Source organism: Myotis daubentonii, chromosome 2 (assembly GCF_963259705.1).
Source record: "Myotis daubentonii chromosome 2, mMyoDau2.1, whole genome shotgun sequence".
In the NCBI taxonomy this organism is placed as follows: domain Eukaryota; kingdom Metazoa; phylum Chordata; class Mammalia; order Chiroptera; family Vespertilionidae; genus Myotis; species Myotis daubentonii.
The window spans coordinates 41,599,387-41,625,628 of NC_081841.1; the positions used below are offsets into that span (position 1 = coordinate 41,599,387).

At 39.0% G+C, this 26,242-nt stretch overlaps 1 protein-coding gene across 3 annotated transcripts in view; it reads right to left on the reverse strand.

Annotated features, from left to right (window-relative positions):
- Positions 1-26,242, reverse strand: part of CPNE8 (copine 8) — a 191,837-nt gene that overhangs the window by 129,378 nt on the left and 36,217 nt on the right. For all 3 annotated transcript variants that reach the window (XM_059682550.1, XM_059682551.1, XM_059682552.1), the window contains 2 exons: positions 12,873-12,976; positions 8,463-8,502 (listed from right to left, as the gene is read on the reverse strand). In XM_059682550.1, the coding sequence (XP_059538533.1) occupies positions 8,463-8,502; positions 12,873-12,976 (144 nt within the window). The remainder of the gene's footprint in view (positions 1-8,462; positions 8,503-12,872; positions 12,977-26,242) is intronic.

Genomic DNA, 26,242 nt, shown 5'->3' on the forward strand with positions numbered 1-26,242 from the left:
CACTAAAAGGGCTATACCCACCACATGTGCACCTAGCCAACCTGCAACAGTCTTTAACTGGTCTCTGTTGGTTCCCAATTATGGGAGTTCTCTGGGTGAAATCGAAAACTGCCCCCTAACACAAAAAGCAAGACGAGACCAAAGAAAGAGGCAGACCACTCCATACTGGTAGTGACAGTTTTAATAAGCCAGGGAACTTACACACCAGACTTGTCTTGGGGAGCCGAAAAACAAGTTGGTTACTACCTCTGCCCTCCAAAATCTCAAAAGTTTATATAGAGGCCTTAATGGGGTTCTGTCATGTATTCAGTCCAAACAGTCTAACAACACATTACTCTCTCAAGAATGTGTTCTTGAAATGGCTCCAGCTATGGGGCAGAACAAACATTTGAAGGCCAGGGGCAGGGAGGGGGTGGGAGAGGAGCCTGATTGCCTGGGTCCAGCTTGTGGGCCAATCAGCAATCACATCCCCTCAGACCTCCACCAATAGTCTCCTTAACTCCAGTCTGGCTTCCTTACCCCATTCTCACTTCAGCTTCCAGTCATTATTTAAATGTATCCATAAGATCTCATCCTCCTCCAGTGAAATCCATGAAAAAAATACCAAACTTGTTTTTAACCATGGCCTACAAATCTCCACATCATCGGAATCCTGTGTACCTTTCCAAACTACTTTATTCAGCTCTCCTCGTCATTCACAGTACTCTAGAGACGGTGGCTATCTTTCAGTCACTCCAATTCTCCAAACTTTTTCCTGAATCAAGGTCTTTGCACTGCTGTTTCTTCTGCCTGGAATACTTTCCCCCTCAACTTTCAATAGTTTCCTACTTCTCTTTTATATGGTCCTAGGGTGAGAACTGATGCAGAATCATGCTGCCTGGTTGAGAGAAACCTAAGCTTCTAGTTAATGGGTTCCATCAGTCATTCTCTCTCAGTATCACTATCTTATTAATATAAGTGCTATAAAAAGTAAGTTATATTAACCATTAATTTACATTTATTTCTATTGAATAAATCTGCCCACTCCACCTACCCAATTCCAAAAATGTAAGCTATTTTAGAACATGGACATGTTTTTCTTATTGACTGCTATATTCCTCAGCACTAGAATGCTGTCTAGAACATATGATTGTTTGCCAGATTGTATGATCATACATTGGAATTCAGTTCAATTATTTATTATTTAAGAGGTCTTTTATTCTAATGAAAAAATCTTGCTCCTATGAGAAAATGCAGTTCATGACCCAAACAATTAACTTTCAAATAAAATTTTCAAATATAACTGTTCTGCATGTGAGGGTTTATATAGATAACATATAGAAAATATAGTAAAGACCATACCCACCTTAACTGAAGGTTGTTGTTTTGTGGCCACAATGATCCAGTGAGCCATAAACACACTTAAAACAAAAATTTTAGTGGGTACCTTCAGAGGTTAACCAAATGGATACATGCATTTTGGATTGCCTCATGGGTATGAAAATTTAGTGCACCAAGTACAGTTGCATTGTCATCTGATTCAGAACACCAAGCAGAATCTTAGATACACCAATTATGGGCCTGTTATTAAACTTTTCATTAATAATTTGGCTGATGCAATTATGCAAATGAAAGCATGCCATGTAGTTCTGCTAATGGCATTAAGATGAGTGGGTTGAACAGCAACTAGAGAACAAAGCTGCTGAACAAAATGTCAGATTTTGTTCACAGTATATAACACTTTGGGGGATAATATTTTAGTGAAGTAATTTCCTCAGAGAATCATAAAATGGATAGATCCTCTAAAGGAATATGTTCCAGATTTCACAAGTCAGCCTGGATCATACTGTTTCTCTACTAAAAACTTCTGCATCATCAATAGTATCAATTAAATTTATACTGATCCTTTATCAACTTACCAACTGTTCATTTACAATGTCAGAAATCTAAGGTACAGCCCTATATTTCCATTTTCCCTAATAGTACCCCAAATTTAAGACCCAAGATCTTTAAGTTCTAGAAACCAAATAAAGTCATTCTCAGAGGGGTTTCTTTCAAAATTATCAGAAATGAGAATGAAAAAGAAAACTATTGCCAAAACCGGTTTGGCTCAGTGGATAGAGCGTCGGCCTGCGGACTGAAGGGTCCCAGGTTCGATTCCAGTCAAGGGCATGTACCTGGGTTGCGGGCACATCCCCAGTGGGGGATGTGCAGGAGGCGGCTGATCGATGTTTCTCTCTCATCGATGTTTCTGACTCTCTATCTCTCTCCCTTCCTCTCTGTAAAAAATCAATAAAATATATTTAAAAAAAAAAAAAAAAAGAAAAGAAAACTATTTTATTATTAAGGAGTCTCTCTTGCTATCAAATTCCTTTTGTAAAAGCTGAGTGCCTGCGCTCCACATGCAGGCCCAAGCAGTTAGAAATATTTCCTAAAAGGTTCCACTTTTCATTTCACTTTGCAAAATTGGCCGGTAGACAGCCGCGCTTTTAAAGAACTGTATTCTCAGGAAATAGACTTAGCTTGTTTATTGGTTCCTCTGATCTTCCAAATGCTTCCTGAGTCATTTGAGCTGAATGAGTTCTATGCTCTTATGCCTAAAGTCTGTACTCAGATGTGTTCAAATAAAAAAGGACTTTTGATGTTAATTTCTAACAATATTCTTGTAGTAACCCAAAAACACTTTTCTTTCCTCTTTTGACATGATTCATCCACTTATAAACTCAGGTTCCTATCAACTAATTTGTATGGCTTACTAAATACATTTAAGAAAACAGAGAAAAATGTACAGAAAACATTGAAATATAAGATAAATAAACCACAGGGACTATAGGAGGCTATGTAATATTCCAGGACAAAGGTGATGAGAATCTGAACTAAAGCAGTAACAGCAGAAGGTATAGAAGACAGAAGAGAAACAAGTCTTTGTTAGAATGAATAGAATCTGTGTGTGAGACAAAAAGAAGTTAAGGAAGACTGACCCTGAAATACAGGGGAAGGAAGATGTTAAGAGTTAGCGCTCAGTTTCCATTCAGGCAAGGAAATGGAATAAGATTCATAAAAAAAATGATAACTGAATGAGAAACATGGCTGTAGAGGGCCCCTGGGAAGGCACATGGGCATTTCTTTAATAAATTGTCAGCTGAATCCAGGGCAGAATCATGTCCTGGATATGCATTTTGCCAAAAAAGCATAAGTGTCCTCAGCTTGACCTTCACTTTTGCTCAGGTGCTGAGGAGTGGGTTTTAGTATGTAAATCCAGCCAAGCACCAGGAATGAATAGGACTCAGGCCCACCCAGAACTGACATTACAAGAATGCAAATAATCTCCTTTGTCTTGACCTTTGGTGCAACTTCCTGGTATTGGGGGTATAAAATAAACATGCTGTTTGGTTCTGGGTCTCTGTCTCTCCATCAGAAGAGGACAGCGGTACCACCCGGTCCCAGCTTTTTTCTTCCATCTTTGCATTCTGTCTCTTTCCTTCATTTTCTCAATCCCCAGCCGCCCCTACTCAAAGAACCGGACCACTCTCTAGCCGCGTTGGACGCGGAAAAGAGAGACCCCTCCATACATGACTTCCAAAGAGATGACTTTCTGCAATTAACTCAGGGCTGCTAGAGATTTCCAAAATCTCCCCTGGGGTGGGACTACCACGGTTCTCTAAAGGCGGCACTCCAGCCTTGGGTGGAAAGGCCCAGACATAATATCCCAGAGTCCCTGACTTTGATAAAGGTGGATTTAATGTGTTTTCAGTCAAACTCAATTTGGTTCTCAGTTCTTTTGAAAGATCCCTAGAACACTGTGTTACGGTGTTCAATGAGCCAATATTGCCTGTGTTGTTGATTATTTATTTTTATTCTTGGTTGTTCAAGAGCTAGATGTATCATTTTTTAAGGAATCATTTCAGAAATTTGAAATGTGTTTGTCATAATAAAGACCAGGGAAACTGTGTGGGTCAATAGCATCCATCCTCACTACTATGAATGAATAAATGAATAAACAAACCAACCAACAATCAAATGAATAAATAAGGGGTTGACAATGCATCCAAATTTCAACCTAACAGCTTTCTTTTCTAAATGAGAAAGGTTAAGGAAAACAGACCCTGAGACATAAGGGGAGGGAAATGTTAAACAACTGCACTTGAGAATTCCACTGCATAATTCCACCAAGTAAGTATTACTATATTAGCGATAATTCTCAAGCTGGATAGATAATATAGGCAGAGAAACAAAATTGGGATGGAAAAGATTATACATTTTATATATGTATAGGTTTTAATCTTCTACAAAATATCTAACAGGAAATACTTAACAAGCAGTTGGAACTTGGCTTTGCTGAGGTTACAGGGGGATTAGACATTTGGGAGTCATCAGGATACGTCATGGAAATGGTTGTGTTCTCAAAAGAAGAGCTTGTATAGGAAGATGAGATAAAAATTAAAAATAAAGTCATAAGAAACAGTAATAGTAAAAGATAGGAGAATAAGGAGAAACTAAACCATGGTAGATAACGAGTAAGCAGAGAGATAGGAAAAGCAAGGGAGATATTTTCATGGAGGCAAAGGAGTATTTCAGATAAAGAATGAATAGAGGCCACTAGATTTTAATGTAACCTATTCAGATAGTTTAAGCAGAAATGGAAACCAGAATGCAGTAAAGTAAGTTGGAGAATGAAAAAGAAGTTCTGACAGAAACCCAGGCTGTTCTGTAAAGAAGGATGCTGATGAGAACATAGTAAAGGAGATGTCATGTGGATAAAGCAGTCAAGAATGATTACCATGAGAAAGACATAAAACTTTTCTTATGGGAATAAAAAAGCTATTTTACAAAACATATATATTTGAAAAGATATGTACGTTCATGACTTCTACAAGACATAACTCACCATCAACAAAACAAAAACAACTTACTGAATGGTAGAAGACACTCCCCAATGATACATATGATGGGTTAAAATTCAAAATATACTAGAGGCCCAATACACAAAATTCGTACAAGGGGCTTGGCTCTCACAGCTGCCAGGGCTTGCCTTGGGTTTTGCACCCCTGGCCTTATCCGGAAGGTCGTCAGGGAGGACGTCCAGAAGGTTGTTTGGATGTCTGGTCTAATGAGGACATTATGCTTTTATTATTATTATAGATAAGGCACTCATATAACTTAACACCAAAAAAAAAAAAAAATCCCAAATATTCAAATTAAAAAATGGGCAGAGGACCTGGATAGACATTTCTCCCAAGAGGACATACAGATGACCATCAGACATTTGAAAAGATGCTCAAGATCACTAATCATTAGAGAACTGCAAATAAAAAACACAATGAGATATCACCTCACACTTGTTAAAATGCCTATCATCAATAAAGCAATAAAAAACAAGTGTTGGTGAGGATGTAGAGAAAAGGAAACTCGCATGCACTATTAATGGGATTGTAAACTGGTGCTATAGAAAACTATACGGAGGTTCCTCAAAAAATTAAAAACAGAATTACCATATGACCCAGCAATTCAACTTCTGGGTATTTATCTAAAGAAATTCAAAACACTAATTTGAAAAGATATATGTACCTCTATGTTCACTGCAGCATTATTTACAATAGCCAAGATATGAAAGCAACCTAAGTGTCCATTGATAAATGAATCGATAAAGAAGTTAGGGTGGATACATACAATGGCATATTACTCAGCTAAAAAGAGAATATAATCTTGCCATTTGTGGCAACATAGATGGATTCATATAATATTATGATAAGTGAAATGAATCAGAGAAAGACAAATATCTTATTATATCACTTATATGTGGAACCTAAAATACAACATAAATGAACAAACAAAACAGAAACAAACTCCTAGATACAGAGAACAGGTTGATGATCATGATATGGGGGTTGGGGGTAGGAGAACTGGTGGAAAAGGTGAAAGGGATTAAGAAGTACAAATTGGCCCTAGCCAGTATGGCTCAGTGGATAGAGCATTGGCCTGTGGACCAAAGGGTGTCGGGTTCGATTCCGGTCAAGGGCAAGTCCCTTGGTTGCAGGCTGCTCCCCGGTCCTGGCCCTGGTAGGGGCTCATGCAGGAAGCAACCAATCGATGTGTTTCTCTCACATTGATGTTTCTCTCTGTCTTTCCCTCTCTCTTCCACACTCCCTAAAAGTCAATGGAAAAATATCCTTGGGTGAAGATAACAACAACAACAACAAAGAAGTACAAATTGCCAATTGTAAAAATAGTCACAGAAAAAAAAAGTCACAGGGATGTAATGTACAACATAGGGAATATAGTTAATAAGACTGTAATAATTCTGTATGGTATCAGATGGATCCTAGCTTTATTGGGGTGATCACTTCATAAGGTGATCACTCTGCAATTTATATTAATATAAATTAATATAAATGTCTAATCACTATGTTGCACACCTGAAACTAATATACTATTATATGTCAATTGCAATTGAAAAATAAATTTAAAAAAATAAAAGAATGAGACTACTCAAAAAGAGACATCTCTTGCATAATAATATTTGGACATTACTGACTATTGAAGTAAGATAGAGTTAATCAGATATGAGGTACCTTCCTATCCCACTACTACTCCCTGCCCTGAACTCAAGGCAACTAAGCAGGTTGGGACCACATGTTACCACCTTCACACTCACCCTCAAAATATCCATCCCCGTGGGAGTGTCCTTCACTGCCCAGCTATCATTCCCTCTGAGGATTAGTTTGAACAAGAAATGCAGAAACCACATCAGGGAGAGTAGGTCCACTCAGGGTTAAGGAGGTCATTTTCCCTATATACACGATAATAAACAGAGAACTGTGATCTTCAGAGAGAAACAGAAGCTCAGAGAAGAGTCAGTGCAAAGAATATGTGGCCTGAAAGGGATCAAAAAAAGAGGGGGGGGGGGAGAGAGAGAGAGAGAGAGAGAGAGAGAGAGAGAGAGAGAGAGAGAGAGAGAGAGAGAATGAATAGCTGCCTCAGTCCCAATCCACTGTGCCTGTTTCTACTGCAGTTTATTCCCATAAAGGCAAGTTACACATCACACGAAATGCTCCTAAATCCCTTTAATAAACCACCTGCATGTGAGATAAGTGAATGCATTTTCTTTCCTAGCAACTAAGTAATTTTGCCTAAAAAACATGGCTCCTTTTCTGATCCTTCCAATGAAATTTAGAAAACTTCCCATACAAAGCTATGGATAATTTAAATGTCCAGCTACAATGCTATCAATCTTATCATGAGGAGAAGGAAGGTGACATGGCAAATGCACTGAATTTTACTTATGGAAAAGGATGAGCTTATTACAGTACTTTTCTTCAATCTGTGGAAAAGTAACTAAAACAGACGGTTCTTTGAATTTTTCTTCAAATGCTTGTTCTATGCTTCATAACAAAAATCAATATTCCTTCCATGAAAGAAAGGATCAGTAAATTATTATTTTTACCACTATACCCAGGCTCCCAATTTCCCCAAATCAGTCTCTGAGCTTGGGCTCACCCCTATGTCACCTCAATTCTCTAAAGAAAACATTCCTCCTCTCCAAACTGCACTGGAAATCAGATATATCAGATAACACATGTAATCATACCTCATATATATTCGAGCCTAGGTACTAGCCTACAACCATGGAAGGTGGACAATCTGACCCTCCTGAGCCTCCGGGCCTGGACAGTGGTCCCGCTGGCCTCTCAGCCCTGGTGCAGCTGCCAATTCTCTCTGTACTCAGATTTCATGTGACACCCAGTTAAGTCCCTTTCAGGATGCTCTTTTCAACCCCCTTCAGCCCTTCCTGCTAGGTCTGGCCTAATTCCAATCCCACAGGTCAACAAACAAGCGGATCTGGGCCACCAATGACTAGCCAGAGAGCCCCACTCTCCTCCCTCCCTTCCTATCTCCGCCTCTTTATCTGCCTCCCTCTGAGGCCCTGAACCTTCAAATTCCCCAGGTGAGTAGAGCAGCTCTTAACAATAGAGGAATGGAAAGATCAGGAAAAAAGAGACTGTAAGTGACCTGAGGACAGACTCCATGTCTGTGTTGCTTATATTGTACCCTCAGAAGCTGGGCTGGGAGACAGCATGAGGACGTACTTAGAAAATACTGATGAACAAATGAGCTACCAGGACGGCGGGATAGTAGTCACTCCGCCTGCACCCAAGTACGCACTTCCCATTCTCTCAGAAGTGAAGCGTCCCAAAAAGACCTCACCCAGCTTCAAACATTACAGGAAACTGACATCATTCCTTTAAAAAATAAAAAGTAGATGAGACTAATCCATTTCACATACTGAGGAATCTTTCTGTAAAAAGCTCTTCTAAATGTTATTCTAGGGTTCTTTAAAATTGTCATTTATTTTCTATGACAATTCTTACAGGAAGGTTATAGGCATGTAAGTTTAATGGTAATAAATCAATATCCATCAAAAATCATGATATTATGGTTTATGTTATTAAATCATCATAAAAAAACATAAAATATGAACTTACATGTTTGGACAAGTTGGGGCTCTTTGAATCAACATCGTACCTAAAAGATTAAAATGGGAAACTCAAATTATTTCCATAACACACAACTAGAGAAAAATATCAGCATTTTTTAAAAAACATAAATAATATAGAAAGCATTCAAAATTATATCAGTGGGGAGAGAAATTTTTACTTCTACAACCTAAATAGGAGTCCTAATATTTCAGTCATCAATTTTGCTGCTTGAAAATACAAGTTTAAAACTTCTCTTTCCTGCAAAGCAAATAGTGTTCTAATACTATTCAAAATTCCCCCAAAACTGCAATTCCTCTTCTCTGGATCATTAAAAAAGAAGCAGAGAGGCTGATAACAGGGTGCCATTTGTTTTTTGCGGGTTTTGTTTGTTTTTTGTTTTATTTTTTTAAATATATTTTTATAGATTTGGACAGGGAGAGAGAGATAGAAACATCAAGATCAGAGAGAATCATTGACTGGCTGCCTCCTGCACACCCACTACTGGGGATCAAGCCCGCAACCCAGGCATGTGCCCTTGACAGGAGTCGAACCCAGGACCCTTCACTCCACAGTCCAATGCTCTATCTACTAAGCCAAACCGGGTAGGGCACAGACTGTCATTTGCATGCATTTTAATTCTTATTTAATATCTTAAATGCTGTTGTTAACTTGGAAAGTTGGCTAAAGTAAGGAGACATTATTTTTCCCCAATCACAGAACTTGGAGAAAACATGTATGTTATAATAAGAAAAATGTGTTTCTACAGGATTACTATATGTCCTGTTTAGACTAGTTGTACTGAAATAAATGATTTCTTGAAGAGATACCGGGAAGACATCATTCACTACCACTTTGGCTCCTCTTTTTAAAGAATTTGTAGAAATGGTAAAATCACTGATAGTCAAAACAACCAGAATTTGCCAAATTCTTGAATAGGAAAATATTTGTACTCGTTCCAGTCTTCCTCCCAAATCATATTCCTTGCACATCCCTTATGCATAACTTCCTACAAAAAATTAACTGCCTTTTTTTAAGGTTAATTAAAGTCTTCCCTCACACAAAGCAAGAATGTTCTCACAAAGAAACAAAGCATCTCAATCAATGAAAGGCCAAGAATGGGAGTTCACCGAGTGCACTGATGCAGGACAGAGGTGCACTTAACCCCTAGTCAAGACCGTTTACCACAGATTGGCTTTACAATGATGTGATGCAAATACCAGCCTCAGAAGAATTACACAAACAGGGTGCTCTGGGCACTCGCAACAGCTGGAACCTAGAATTTTACATCAGCAAACGGCCAGCATCTATTGAAGACCAGCAGATGTTAGTACAAAAAGTACTTCTTACTCAAGACATTGTTCTTATTCAAGGCTTTTTTTTTTTTAAGGCTAAGACTGAAATTAGCAACTGTAGTAACATCAAAGGTGAAACATAACTACACTGGCTCCTTCCCAAGACTCAGTCCTTGAAACTGGTTTCTATAAAGGCTTTAGTGTGGACTGGGGAGACACGACATGGTGTGATCTGCTACAGGAAGCAAAAAGAAAGGCGTTTAGGTTTTCATGACAAAGATTTACCTTCAAATACAACCCTCTCCCATTGTCTTCAGCAAAGCTTTTTAAATGCTATTATCTCAAAATGGGTAATTGATAGCATATCTCTAAAGGCTTCAGATATGTTGAATTATAATGCATTCTAAATGACAGTGATTTTTCCATCAATGGAATTTTCCTTCTAACATTTCTAAAAGTATCAAGACTAACTGTGGTCCTCACCCTCACAAGTCAGAACATAAACACTATATCCTAATGGTTACAGAGTGTGTGTGTGGTCGTGGTGGTGGTGGTGGTAGGGGGTTATGAATGCCATACTCTGCTTAAGAGAGGATACATTGCAAAGCAGGAAGCTCCGTAGTTTACCCTGAGGACTGTGCACCCCGCTGTGCCTAAATTTACTAAGGGGAATTTTGTAAGCAACTTCATCTAGCTACCGAAATCCCATTATTAGAGTACCTGATTGGCAGTAACTGCTTTGGATGGATCCTAAGGGCTGTTTTCTATTACACTGTGGCAGATGTTGACTGGAATGATTCCTGTATTCTAAAATTCCTACTAAGGTCCAAAGCTGAAAACAAAAGCAGCCAAGTATCATGCTTAGCTCTGAGCTGCCACTGGATGAGTCAGGCCCTTCTCCAGGAAGCTTGCTCATAAAGTGACAGCCCATTCCCATAAAGGGAGGGCAGGAGGCGGTTCATTCACTGCCCAAAGCCAAGGGAAGGGAAGCTCCAAAACCTGGGCTCTCCTCAGAAGGGGAGGACAGCATCTGGTTCCCTGGACAGCTAGAGATTGAACCTGCCTGCAGGTCCACCCTGCAGCTGCCAGGGGAAGAGAATGTCAGTTCAGCCCCAGGAAATGCCTGCTGAGAGCTGAGGAACAGAAACAATGGTCTATTTAGTTCCTCCTCCAGATGAGGAAGACAAGTGCTTAACACAGGTCCCTGGAGGTTGGTACCCTCTACTGTCAACTCTAGAATCAGCTGTAGGCAAACTAAGGCCCGTTTGAAATGAATAAAACTAAAAAAAAAAAAAAAGACCGTACCCTTTTATGTAATGATGTTTACTTTGAATTTATATTAGTCCACACAAACACTCCATCCATGCTTTTGTTCCGGCCCTCCGGTCCAGTTTAAGAACCCATAGTGGCCCTCCAGTCAAAAAGTTTGCCCACCCCTGGAGGTTTTTCAGGAGGTAGGAGAGCCACATCTTTGCCTCCCACTCCCCTACCTTTCTGCTCATCCACCTCCCTTTTCTCCTACAAGTAGCTGGGAGGGTAGCTCCAATGGAGAAGAGAGGTTGTGAATTAAGTTTGAGATGAAAGTTTTAAAGTAAAGAGTGCATAACGATTCAAAGTCAGATGGTTCTTGCCCTAACCGATTTGGCTCAAGGGTCCCGGGTTCCATTCCGGTCAAGGGCATGTACCTTGGCTGCGGGCACATCCCCAGTAGGGTGTGCAGGAGGCAGCTGATTAATGTTTCTCTCTCATCGATGTTTCTAACTCTCTATCCCTCTCCCTTCCTCTCTGTAAAAAATCAATAAAATATATATATTTTTTAAAAAAAGTAAGATGGTTCTAATAAAAAAAATCACTCAAAAGTCATGAATTTAGAATATTAAATAAAGGAGCCATTAACCAATAGGGAAAACTGGAATTGACAGACTTGGGACAGTTATTGGAAAACTTAAAACAATTTTTTTGGTATTGGTGTAACAAGAAACTTTCACTTTTTCAATGCCTATATTATTTAAAGTTTATAATAAATATGTTTAACTTCTAAATGAGAGAAAACAATACAGATGAATGAGAAAGAAGAAAGAGAGAAAGGGAAATAAAAAGAGAAACAAAGAATCATGAAATAGTGGCTGGTTTTTGGATAAAGTTAAGTCTAAAATAGAGGGGAAAATTAAGGGGGTACCATGCTGATGTAAAAAAAAAGGAAAATAGATTTTTAAAATTACTCTGAAGGCCCTGAACAATGGGAAAATCAAACTGCATTCGACCTGATTTATATGTTTTTTAAATAACAACACTATATGCAATCTCCATGATAAACATGGTCAGGAAATCATGACATTCCACTAAGTATACTTCATTGTTTTCAGCTATTCAAAATAAGGTTGGTCTCTTTAAATACACATAATGTTCATAAACTCTCTTTAATTATTTCAATATTTTAAGCACATATTATAATATGACATACTTTTTTTTCTCAATAGATTTCCTTTTAACAAAATCCAGGAAGTTCAACAATCACCACAGTTCATCTCTGTGGAACAAAAACTCAATGATACTATCTTACAAGCAGACTGACTCCAGATTCTCTGTGAATAGGGAGTTGATGTTAACAATAGTATTTTAATATGGCTGATACAGTATCAAAAATCACAGGAATATTGAAAATACCAAAATTATCAAGCATCCCGGGCCTTGGAAATATAAGGCCATGATGTGATAAAAAGAAACCATAGTTAGGCAGGGATGCATGTACTATATAAAGAGGCAGCTGAAAGAAACTTAAAGATCTGAGAGACATCCCCCATGGGTAGACGAGATCACTGTGGAGTACAGGCAGAACTTGCAAGATTAAGGCATAGGACAGTTTGAAAGAATGTCCATATATACTGCTCAGCATTTCTGCATGGTTAAATTGTTCACTTACTATTTCAAGAGACATACAACCAAAAACCTGTAAAATGCACAGCAGTACTATGGCAATGCTCAGCTCACATGCTAAATAAAATTAATCTAGCTTCCTGACAATATAATCTAGCATTCAGTGCAACCATAGGACCCAGCCTTCGGTTATTAAAATTGCCTTTAAATATTAATTCTTTTAAATGCAAGTTTTAGTAGAACTTACAAGTCAAAACGAAGATTCTCTCTTTCTTCAAAAAAGTAGTCCAGAATAAATTTTCTTACAAAATCCGGGTTGAGTGTATTATCAATTACTTCAGTCCTTCCAAACTGTTGAGGGAGAGAGAGGTTAAATCAAGCCTTGCGTTACTTTTATAGTATCAACTTAGTATTAACATAGTTCCTTGAAAATATAAACAACAAATATCCAAGTGATTTTATAAAATAAAGTCCTGCAGAAAGTTTTTAGAGATCAAATCATTCCCTCTTATTTATGGGAATCAGAACACGAGCACTGAGTTCATTCAAATTACTAGAAAAGCAGCTTCTGAAAATTCATATAAAAGGCTTCCCCTTTGCTCCCCATCTGAACGCCAAATCCCTTTCTAATCAAAAAAAGTTATTTCTATCTTAATTTAAATTCATCACATATATTTTGCCTAACCTAGTGCATAACTCATCTAAGCAACACATATTCTTACACTTGGAGGAGTCAAAGTATTCATAATCAAGCAGTCCTCTACACTAGTGGTCGCCAACCTTCAGACCTCACAGAGGTGACAGCGGCTCAGCCCTGGCTGATGAGCAGGAGTGGGGGGAAAGAAGTGATTGGATTCTTATACCTGGAGGTAGAGCCAACAGGATGTAGGTGTGAGAGAGGAGGTGAGGGTATAGCCAGGATATGTAGGCACTGGCCCAGAGAGCACTAGTGGTCCGCAGACCACCGGTTGGCAACCGCTGCTCTACACAATACAGTGATTAGCCATGTTTTGGGCAGAAGTTTTTTATACTCTATTATACACTTTAATCACTTGGTTTTTGTTTTGTTTTCATTCTTATGGTACCTAGACAGCCAACACGGAATCTATGATTCTTACACATTTTAAGCTAGTACATTGCATTTTTACTCAGAAAAAATAAGTTTCCCCAACTTAGGGGATGTGAAACTAAGAAACAAAACTCCACATCTAGACTTCCCTCCTTTCCTTTCAATGTGAAGGAAGGCCACCAGGCACTGCCTCCTAAGATCAAGCAGAAACTTTTTATCTCTTTTTTGTATTAGGCTCACATTCTTACCCTCCTGTTGTCATGGAATTCTAATGAGGGAATTTGAACCTCTGGTTCTGAACAGCATTATGCATGCTGTCTTATCAGAGAACCAACTTTTATTCAAGTTCAAGGAAAAACTATCCTTTTAATAGGAACAAAAGAACTGTGCTAATCCACTAAAAAGTGAAGGTCATGAGCTTACATAAATTTTGATAATGAAACGATGGTACAAAATACCAATGACAAAGGACTTACTATGGCTATTGCTAATTATCCAAATAAGAACTAGTTTGCAGAGGCAATGTTTGCACTGGGCAATGTTTTAAATCATGGACAAATATCATATAGATAAACCATAACCAAGGCAACTAATTCAACATTTCCAAAATACTGAGCATTTACTTTGAACAATAATGATGATGACAGCCACTATTGAGTACTTACTTGGTTCTAAGCACTTTTCACACATTACTTTAAATTTTTATCATAACCCTGAATGTGAGTAATGTTTGTCCCACTTTAAAGATTACAGAATTGCCGAAACTGGTTTGGCTCAGTGGATAGAGCGTCGGCCTGCGGACTGAAAGGTCCCAGGTTCAATTCCGGTAAAGGGCATGTACCTTGGTTGCGGGCACATCCCCAGTAGGAGATGTGCAGAAGGCGGCTGATCGATGTTTCTCTCTCATCGATGTTTCTAACTCTCTATCTCTCTCCCTTCCTCTCTATAAAAAATCAATAAAATATATTTAAAAAAAAAAAAAAAGATTACAGAATTCAAGCAGAGGGTCCAGACCTAAGTCACTGTGGCTACTAAATCTGTTCTCTCTAGGTCTCTCCTCTATTTCAGCATAGAACATGCTACCTGAAAAGCTTCCACAATGAGCTTATCCATGGTCCCCACTTTCAGGGAATGGGAACAAGAACAGGTACCTAATAGCCCCAGGCAGGCAGTGCAGAGGTCAAGGAGTGCAAATCTGAACCAGAGACAGCCTGAGCCCTCCCAGCCTTCCTACCGACTGAGGGCAAAACGGATTCCAGGCCAGAGCATCAAATGGGCAAATACACAATAGTCTCAAAGAGACACTCAGCCAGTATTCATATTACCCAGCGCCCAAATCCTTCTTGTGGATTTCAACCCACACCCACACTCAGTAGTAAGAAGATAACGTACAGTTCCCAAGGGTAAACCCCATTGAATTGCAAGCCAGCGATTCCCAAGGGCCACTGAACCATTAAAACATCCACCAGCCTGTTTCTTAGGGAACATTGGCTTGTCAGCAATATGGGTGACTGAGCATATTCTACTATCTCAAGTGAAGATTAATATGTAGCCATTAAAATTTTAGCTAATCTCCTATAAATTATTAACATCTATTACTATAAGCCTCTAACACATAGCTCTGAAATTGCTTTTGATGGTATCACCAATAACCTTCATATTGCTAAATCCAATGGTCACTTTTGGGGCCTCCTCCCACTAGACGGCTCAGCAGCATTTGACAAAGCTGTCCACTCCTTCCTTTCCGAAGCCAGCTTTTCTGGCTTTTTGACAGCACACCACCCTGTTTTCCCCCTCTTAGATTCTCAGTGCAATCTCTGCTTGTCAAAGCACAGTTCTTGGACCTCTTCATCTCTCTTTCTTCTCTCTTCAATTAGGTTATTTTATCTGCTCCATTGACTTTAAATCCCATCTACATGCTAACTTCCAAATGTGTATCATTAGCCCAGACTCAACCTGAGTATAGTAGACTTATGCATACAGCTGTCTTCTTAACTTACACATTCAGCTGTCTTACAGGCCCTTCAGAATTATCATCTAAACTTAAACGTTTATTGTAAACCACAACCACCACTCCAATGCTTACCAAATCTACCCTTTGTCAATAAATGACACCACTATCTACTTGATTCCACAGACAAATGGGAGTCATCCTCCTCAACTCCTCTTCATCACAATCTCAGAAATTGTCAATTCCAACTCGAAAACACATCTTCGAGCTCTTTACTTCTCTCCATAGCTCCTGTCATTAGATTAATTCAAGCTTTCATCTTTCTCATGATCACTTCAAGGGCCTCCTAACTCACATCCCTCTTTATTCTTTTTCTCTCTCCAACTCATCCTCCGTATAACATCCAGAGTAATCTTCCAAAAAATGAAAACACAGAAATGCAGTTTCATCACTCTAAAAGTCTTTATTGGCTTCCCATGGTGCTTGACATAAATATTTTCTTTTGTCTACAGGGCCTGGACCCACCTACCTCTTGACCTTCATCATGGGCCGGTATCCCCTCTTTTCTCTTTGCCCCAGCCAGCTTCTCTTCCTTTAGGTCCCCTTGCACACCAAATCCTTTCCATCTTATGGCCTTTGCACCTGCTCTGTCTTCTTCCTAGGATTCTCCTAACCCCACTCTTGCACTGCGGACTTTTTTTTCATCCTTTAAGCCTCTGTTTAAATGTCAGCATTCTGGCTCTATATGACACCCACTTTAAAGCTGGTCCCTTCCTCTGAACTTATTCTCCTATGGAACCTGGTTTTTTTCTTCCATAAAACTTAAACTTTGGAATTATAGTTTTATTTGTTTGCTTGTTTTATATTTCCCTCACCAGACAATTGAGCTCCATGAAGACACAGAACGTACACATATTTGATTTACACCTGTACAAAATTGAACAAATGTTTAACTAAAGGAAATATGCAACCTATTGTTCAGAGAAAAAAAATCAATGTATAGTATATCAATTTTTATAAAAATATAAGTTTATATGTATACAGATAAAAAGAGAAGGTATACTAGAATGTAGATATTACCTTCGAATTATTTTTTATTATGTATTTCTGGGTTTTCCTAATGTCTTACAGTGAGTATGATTTACTTTTAAAATCAGAAACATAAACCTTTTAAGCACTGCTCCTGTTCCTCAGATATATTATGATTAGTTCAGCTCATGGGAAATATGTTGGTTCCTTCCCAGAGGCTGGAATTGTATTAGCTACCCACCAAGTGATTAATCCTTATGACTTAAAATAAAATTTGTCTTAGCTAATGCCTTATATTACTAAATAAAACTTTTCTAATTGCTAGAAAAATGTAGTTACATACAATGCTATGCAGTTCTGAGGGGGGTTAGAATTTTGCAGAAAGACAATTATTAATAATATTTATGATGGCACACATCTAAAAACAGCTACATTTGAAAGAATTGTAACTTATATCCTCAAAAGTCTTTTTCTGAATATCAATAATACTGGATTGTCAGAGGTACCTGCAAACCTGATTATAATAATCTCTGGCACAATGACCTTATCCAAATAGGTGGACAGTCAAGCACTTTAACATAATTGTACAGTAGTAAGTTTCATCATCTCACAATTCAAACAATTGTTAGAGAAATGTTCTTTTGGTCACCAAGAGTGAAAGTTTTCAGTCATTTGAAAAAAAAAAAAAGTAGATACACTGTTATTTTTGAGAACACAAAACACTGTTTCTTGTAAAACTTTAAGCAAAATTAAAAAACAATTCACAATCAAGACTTTGAAAATTTTCCTTTGTTTTGTGCTTGAGCTAATTGGATAAATATGTACTTTTCCAATTTAGGAACAAATCGTGTAGAAAATGGTGGAATAGAAATATTCCTGATTTTTAAATGAACTAATTGTTAGACTGTTTCAGAGGAGCAGTACTGGAAAGAACATTCATCTATTTATGGCACAAAGCAGATGAACTCTTGTTTTGAGAAAAATGTTCAGAAATATTTAACATATTGTGAAGGCCCAGAACAACCACCCAGTATCATATTCATTTTTCAACTAAAGTAAAAATGATGAAGTTAAAAGGTCACCTGGACCAGCACACATCTTTAATTCAGTTGTTACATTAGAATTAAATCTTAGTAGTGGTGATAGAGAGGACAGTCGCCAGAGATTAGACTAGAGGATTAGATAAACTGAGTAGTGCAGGCACATTATTGAGATAAATTCAAGAAAAAGAACCTCAGTTTAGGACTATACATATTTAACCTGCATAGAAGATACCAAGTGGAAGTGCATGTACTAGTGTATGAACACAAACCAGAAATTGAAGATTTACATTCTTATACAATTCCTCTTGAATGTTAAACACCGGGATTACCAGAGAATCCATGAACCTTTTTTTCTAAGGGAAAGAAATATAGTTTTGTCATGTAACTCATTATCCAAGACCTTTTTTGGCATAAATTAATAATCTTAAACTCAATTATAAGAATTCAAGAGGAAGGAACACTCCCAACCTCATTTTATGAAGCCAGCATTACCCTAATACCAAAACTAGATAAAGACAACAAAAAGAAGGAGAATTACAGACCAATGTCCCTCATGAACATAGATGCCAAAATCCTCAACACAATTCTAGCAAATTGGATCCAGCATTATATCAGAAAGATGATACGCCACGACCAAGTAGGATTTATCCCAGGGATGCAAGGATGGTACAATATCCGCAAATCAATAAACATGATGCATCACATAAACAAATTGAGAGATAAAAAAATCACATAAATTGATACAGAAAAAGCATTTGACAAAATCCAACACCCTTTCTTGATAAAAACCCTCAGCAAAGTGGGAATAGAGGGATCACATCTAAACATAATAAAAGCCATATATGACAAACCCACAGCCAACATCATACTCAATGGTCAAAAACTAAAATCATTTCCCCTAAGAACAGGAACAAGACAGGGATGCCTACTTGCATCACTCCTGCTCGACATAGCACTAGAAGTGCTAGCCATAGCAATTAGACAAGAAGAAGAAATAAAAGGTATCCAAATTGGAAAAGAAACCGTAAAACTGTCATTATTCACAGATGACATGATACTGTACATAGAAAACCCTAAAGACTTCATCAAAAAATTATTAGACTTAATAAATGAATTCAGCAATGTAGCAGGATACAAAATTAATGCCCAGAAATCTATGGCATTCTTAAACACCAATAGTGAATTTACAAAAAGAGAGATTAAAAAAAAAAATCCCATTTACTATTGCACCAAAAAATTAAGATACCTAGGAATAAACTTAACTAAGGATGAAAAAGACCTATACTAGGAAAACTATAGGATACTGAAAAAAGAGATAGAGGAAGACATAAACAGATAGAAGAACATATCGTGTTTATGGATTGGTAGAATCAACATCATTAAAATGTCCATACTACCCAAAGCAATCTATAGATTCAATGCACTTCCCATTGAAATACCAATGTCATATTTCACAGATCTAGAATGAACTCTCCAAAAAATCATCTGGAATAAAAAAAGACCCCCAAATAGATACAGCAATCCTGACAAAGAACAAAGTAGGAGGGATCTCAATACCAGATATCAAGCTGTATTACAAAGCCACTGTTCTCAAAACTGTCTGGTACTGGCACAAGAACAGACATATAGACCAACTGAATAGAATAGAGAACCCATAAATTGGCCCAAACCACTATGCTCAATTAATATTTGACAAAGGAGGCAAGAGCATACAATGGAGTCAAGACAGTCTCTTAAATAAATGGTGTTGGGAAAACTGGACAAATACATGCAAAAAAATGAAACTATACCACCAACTTACCACATACACAAAAATAAACTCAAAATGGATGAAGAACTTAAACGTAAGACGGGAAACCATAAAAATCTTAGAGGAACCCACAGGCAGTAAAATCTCAGACATCTGTTGAAGCACTATCTTAACCGATATAGCTCCTAGGGAAATGGAAACTAAAGAGAAAATAAACAAATGGGACTAAATCAAAATAAAAAGCTTCTGCACAGCAAAAGAAACCATCAACAAAACAACAAGAAAGGCCACTGCATGGGAGAACATATTTGCCAATGTTATCTCTGATAAGGGTTTAATCTCCAAAATTTACAGAGAATTCATACAACTCAACAAAAGGAAGATAAACAACCCAATCAAAAAATGGGCAATGGACCTAAATACTTTTCAAAACTGGACATACAGAAGGCAAGAGACATATAAAAACATGCTCAAAGTCACTAATCATCCTTGAGATGCAAATCAAAACGACAATGAGGTACCATCTCACACCTGTCAGAATGGCTATCATCAACAAATGACAAATGCTGGCGAGGATGCAAAGAAAAAGGAACCCTCATGCACTGCTGATGGGAATGCAGACTGATGCAGCCACTGTGGAGAAGAGTATGGAGTTTCCTCAAAAAACTAAAAATGGAACTCCCATTTGACCCAGTGACCCCACTTCTAGGAATATATCCCAAGAAACCAGAAACACCAATCAGAAAGGATATATGCATCCCTATATTCATAGCAGCACAATTTATAATAGCTAAGATTTGGAAACAGCCTAAGTGCCCATCAGCAGGTGAGTGGATTAAAAAACTGTGGTACATCTACACAATGGAATACTATGTTGCTGTAAAAAGGAAGGAACTCCTACCATTTGCAATAGCATGGATGAACCTGGAGAGCATTATGCTAAGTGAAATAAGTCAGTTGGATAAAGATAAATATCACATGATCTCACTCATTTTTAAAATATAATGAACAACATAAACTGATGAACAAAAACAGAACTAGAGACAGAGAAGCATGGATCAGACTGACAAACCTCAGAGGAAAGGCAGGGGAGAGTGGGGGTAAGGGAGAGAGATCAACCAAAGGACTTGTATGCATGCATATAAGCATAACCAATGGACACAGACACCAGGGGGGTGAGGGCATGAGCAGGAGGGTGGGGGGCATAAGGGGGATAAGGACACATATGTACTAGTAATACCTTAATCAATAAAGAAAATTTAAAAAAAGGAACACAAAAATAAAATCTGAAGGCTTTATCCAGATCTTACATTATTATAGATCAACTAGAGGCCTGGTGCAAAAAAATTGTGCATGGTCGGGGGGTGTCTCCTTAGCCCAGCCTGTACCCTCTCCAAACCAAGACTCCTCAGGGGATGTCCGACTACCAGTTTAGACCCAACCGGACCTCAATTGGACATCACTCTCACAATCCGGGACTGCTGGCTCCTAACTGTTGCTCACCTACCTGCTTTCCTAGTCACCCCTAATTTCCCCCTGCCAGCCTGATCACCCATAACTGCCTGTGCCTGCCGACCTGATCACCCCTAACTGCCCCACCCCCTGCCAGCCTGGTTGCCCCTAACTGTCCTCCCCACCGCTGGCCTGGTTGCCCCTTACTAGCCCCCCTCCTCCACCAGTGTGGTCGCACCACACAACCTGCTGTTCAGTCATTTGGTCATCCCTCATTAACCCCCCTGCTGACCTGGTCGCCCCACGTAGCTTGCTGTTCAGTCATTTGGTCACCCCTCATTAACCCCCCTGCTGACCTGGTCGCCCCACGTAGCTTGCTGTTCAGTCGTTTGGTCGTCCTTCACCTACCTCCCTGCCAGCCTTGTCACCCCATGCAGCCTGCTGATCGTTAATGTTACTGTGACGGTGTCCCAGACAATTTGCATATTCCTCTATTATTAGTATAGACTAGAGGCCCGGTGCACAAAAATTTGTGCACTCGGGGTAAGGGGGGGTCCCTCAGACCGGCCTGTGCCCTCTTGCAGTCTGGGACCCCTCGGGAGATAACGCCCTGCTGGCTTAGGCCTGCTCCCGGGTGGCAGAGGGCAGGCCCAATCCCTAGGTGCAGCCCCTGGTCAGGCTCAGAGCAGGGCTGATTGGGGAGTTGGGGCGCCTTCCCCTGTCATGCACAGAGCAGGGCAGACTGGGAGGTTGAGATGCCATCCTCAGTCACGCTCAGGGTAGGGCCGATTAGGGGGTTGGGGCACCGCCCCCTGTCACACTCAAGGTAGGGTCGATGTGGAGGTTGTGGCACCACCCCCTGTCACGCACAGAGCAGGGCCCATCAGGAGGGTTGCGGCTCCATACCCTGTCATGCACAGAGCAGGGCCGATCAGGGGGTTGAGGAGCTCCCCCCTGTCACTCACAGAATAGGGCCGAAAGGGGAGTTGGGGCACCGCCCCCTGTCACATTCAGGGCAGGGCAGATGGGGAGGTTATGACTTTACCCCATCACACACAGAGCAGGGCCCGTGGGGGGATGGGGGGGGAGGGGTTGGGGCGCTGCCCTCTAACACCCACAGAGCAGGGCCGATCAGGTGGTTGGGGCGCCGCCACTCTCATACTCAGGGCAGGGCCAATGGGGAGGTTATGGCTCTACCCCGTCACACACAGAGCAGGGCCCATGGGGGGCGGGGGGGGGGGGGTGTTGGGGCGCCGCACCCTGTCACACACAGAGCTGCAGGGTGATCAGGAGGTTTGGGCGCTGCCCCCTGTCATGCTGATCCCGGTGCCGGGAGGCCTCTCAGCTCCGCTGATCCCAGTGCTGGGAGGCATATTACCCTTTTACTATATAGGGTAGAGGCCTGGTGCATGGGTGGGGCTGGCTGGTTTGCCCTGAAGGGTGTCCTGGATCAGCGTAGGGGTCCTCACTGGGGTGCCTGGCCAGTCTGGCTGAGCGGCTGAGGGCTGTTTTCAGGCTGGGACTGAAACTCCCAACCACTCCTTTTTTTCTTTCTCTTTTTTTTTTATTATTCTGGGCCAGCTTTAGCTCTGAGGCCTTGGCTGCTGAAAACAGGTTTCTGGCCTTTGTTTACCGTCTGTATTTGATACAATGTTGCGGTCTGGCTGGCTGAAGCTCCTCTGAGTAAAGCAGGTTTCTGGGTTTTTTTTAGCTTCTTTATTCGCAACATAGTTGCTGAGAGTTGCAGCTGAGAGGCCGGCAAGTCAGGCGGGGAACGTTGGAGTTCTCCGTCACTGAAGCAAGCAAGCCTCCCTGTTCGCATCGGCTGCCTGGCTGGCGGCCGCCATCTTGGCTGCCAGTTAATTCGAATATCTCGGCCCTACTCTGTGAGTGACGGGGGATTAGCCAATGGGAAGGGTAGCGGAGTGACACTAATTACCATGTTTCTCTTTTATTAGTGTAGATGTAGCTATAGAAGTAGATATATATGTACACACACACACATACACAGAGGGGGGGAGAGAGAGAATGAGAAGTGACTTCCTTCTAACATTCTTGGTTAAAAAGAACATCTCACATAAGGGATTATTTTCCTTTTTTAGGATCTTCTATTTTTAGGAATGAACCTGACTTATTAACCATCAAAAAAAGACACCTTGATCATTTCACTATAATTGCTACACATAAAATATAGAAAGGACTAAACTCCATCCATTTTTAAAATTAGATGATTTAATGTTAAAACCTTATTTAAAACATTTTAACATTAAATTATACCTTTAAAATATATTAAGGAACTGTTTTTACCATGTCATTGCTTGCTGTTAATTCTATGATTAATGACATGTTTTAACATCAGAAAAAGGAGGAAGAAAATGGAATCAGTTTATCCATGAGGTTCTTACTGGTGATTATGGGTTAATTTTATCACAGACCTGTTAGCTTATCATTTATGTGATTCAAAATATTTTTAAATAAATTTGGCAGATTATTATTTTAATTATTTTAAATTAAATTAGATTGCCCAATTATTTTAAATTAGGTTATTTTATTTAGATGGTTATCTAAATTCAATTGAAAATAAACTTTAAAAATGTCACACCAACCCTGTTATTTTTGAATATTTAAAAACAGTTCTTCACACATACACAATAAAGGTTGTTGCCTGATAGTCATTAAAATGTAGGCAATCATGTATTTAAAATACTCAAAATTAACATTTAATAAATTTCTCAGAAATCTTCCAAATTAATCATTCCTATAACTTTTCCTAGCTTAGCTATCTCTCCAGAAGCAAAAGTAAACCCACTCTGGAAAAATATAAAATCAACCAAAGCCTCAAGTTATCTCTAATTTGTCTTATTCAGTATTCAGTGATTACTACAAATTTGTCAATTATACCTTGAGAAAATTGGGCAAAATCTAAAAAAAAAAAAAAAATTCAAAACAAATCTACAGCACTCTTTCCAAGACTAGTATGGCTGACATGGAAATCCAAATGAATGTACATAGTATTTTCCTTAGGGACACACAATGTATTTCTGCTAAAACAGCAATGCCTTAAGACTGACTATGCACGCCATAGGATATATTGGTTTTACAAAGTTTTTTCAACCACATGCTGCACAACTGTGCTTGCAAGAGAACACCAAATGTCTTCTGCTACAATCCCCTCGATCAGTCACAGTGGAGAAGTCATGATACCTACAGTGAGAACTCTTCAAATGTCTACAGTAATATGACCCATGCGGAGCAAACACATGCTCAGCAGTATAGTGTCGTTTAAATGTTGTTTTAAAAAAGAGAAAAGAAAATCTGACCAAGCAAAAATATGTCCTTGTCCTGCAACCGGGCCCTCAGTGCTTTAGCCACAGTGTTGCCCAAAGACCGTGGGGAGCTTCCTCTCTCCTACATCAATAACTTGAGATGTTTCACTACAATATTTCTACAGAACAAAACAGAGAAAATGAATACCCCCTCAGCTCTAAGAGGTAAATAGCATGTTCTCAACAGATGCTATCATTGAAATTTTAAAATACGCTTTAACGTTAAGATAAAAAGCAGCCCAGCCCAGCTGGCACAGCTTAGTGGTTGAGCATTGACCTATGAACCAATAGATCACAGTTCAGTTACTCGTCAGGGCACATGCCTGGGTGAGGGTTCAATCCCCAGTAGGGAGTGTACAGGAGGCAGCCGATCAATGACACTCTCTCATCATCGATGTTTCTCTCTCTCTCTCTCTCTCTCTCTCTCTCTCTCTCTCTCTCTCTTTTTCTCCCTCTCCTTCTCTAAAAAAAATAAAAAAATAAAAATAAAATATATATATATATATATATATATATATATATATATATATTTTTTTAAAGATAAAAAGCAGTACAATAAGCATTTGTTTCTCAGAAGTAATTAGCATCCCACATAAATGTCCGCACATGAACACTGTGACCTTTGTACCAAACGATTCTGAAGGGATTCTTTCAACTCATAAATTCTGAAGCCATGAGCAGTGTGTGCCCATGTTTGAGGCTATCCTCAAATGTATCCTTTCAACAAATATTAACTGAGCACCTTCTCAGATTACAGCCCCATCCCAAAAGCGGCAGCACAGGAGCTTGACCTTTCAGGAACACTGAGTTAAAAGGTGAAGATAAAACATAGGAGAAAATATTGTTTGTTGAATGATACAAAATAGAAGGTGACAAGGACCTGAAGAAAGATACGGAAGTTATGGCATTTCAAAGGTGCAAGGAGAAAATTCTAGTTGTGAAGGTCAGGAAAGACCAATAGGTAAAGTAACATGTAAACTGAGCTATGAAGAATTTTCTCATCCTTTCGGAAGATGCGTGTTTATATATCAGGCAGATATTATTCAGTATGGAGATGAGTAAATGTGAAAACAGCTCAATGTCAATGGAACGAAGCAGAGACAGTGCCTAACTATTACAATCAGCACGTGGCAGTAGATTTGCTTCCAAACTACAATCACTGTTGGTTACAAACAACTTCAGCCTGCTTTCTTTCATCGCATACTAACTTAGGAAATCTGGAACCAACTCTATAATTTTACATGTTTAAAAGTAATTCACAAAACAGATTACTAATGGATAACTGAAATTTAATGCAAAGGAGCTAATTGCAACATTTTCAGAAGCTTTCAAGTCAAGTGTGCATCCTTAGAGATGTTACTTTGCTAGTTCCACTTGCCACTAAGAGGTTTTCATATTTTCGTAATTCATGGCACTTAAGTATCATTTCTAGCTCCAAAATTATTATGCACTAAAATATAATTTTTGTTTTAAAAGATCCATTACTTTGAGAGCTTTTGATAATTCACAATCATTAAATAGAATTTACTGATATTCATGTAATTCTAATAGTGTCAGACATAATTTTAAAATTGCAGATTTCAGCTATAGAATAACTTAAAATAATTTTTCTATCACTTTATTTGGAGGATTTGTTTCAACATGTTAGGCCCCTTTTTATTTTTTTTATTCCTTTTTAATATCTAAAAGTAATTCATCCCAGAACATAAAGTCATGTGGCTAGTTACTACCTATTTTTCAAGAATACATCTAAATTCAAACACAAACACAACCACTATATTATTGACACAGTGATGACACCTAAATCAGTAACTTGATTGCATAAACATACTGACGTTCCTGATAAAATTCTCCAACGATATTGCATGCTCCTTGAGGTAGAAATATTGTCTAATTTACATTTTTACACATAACTACAGCTGAGAGCCACCCAGTAAATACAGGTTAAATTGATAAGTGGATGGATATATTTAAAATTATTAATCAAGCATCTATAA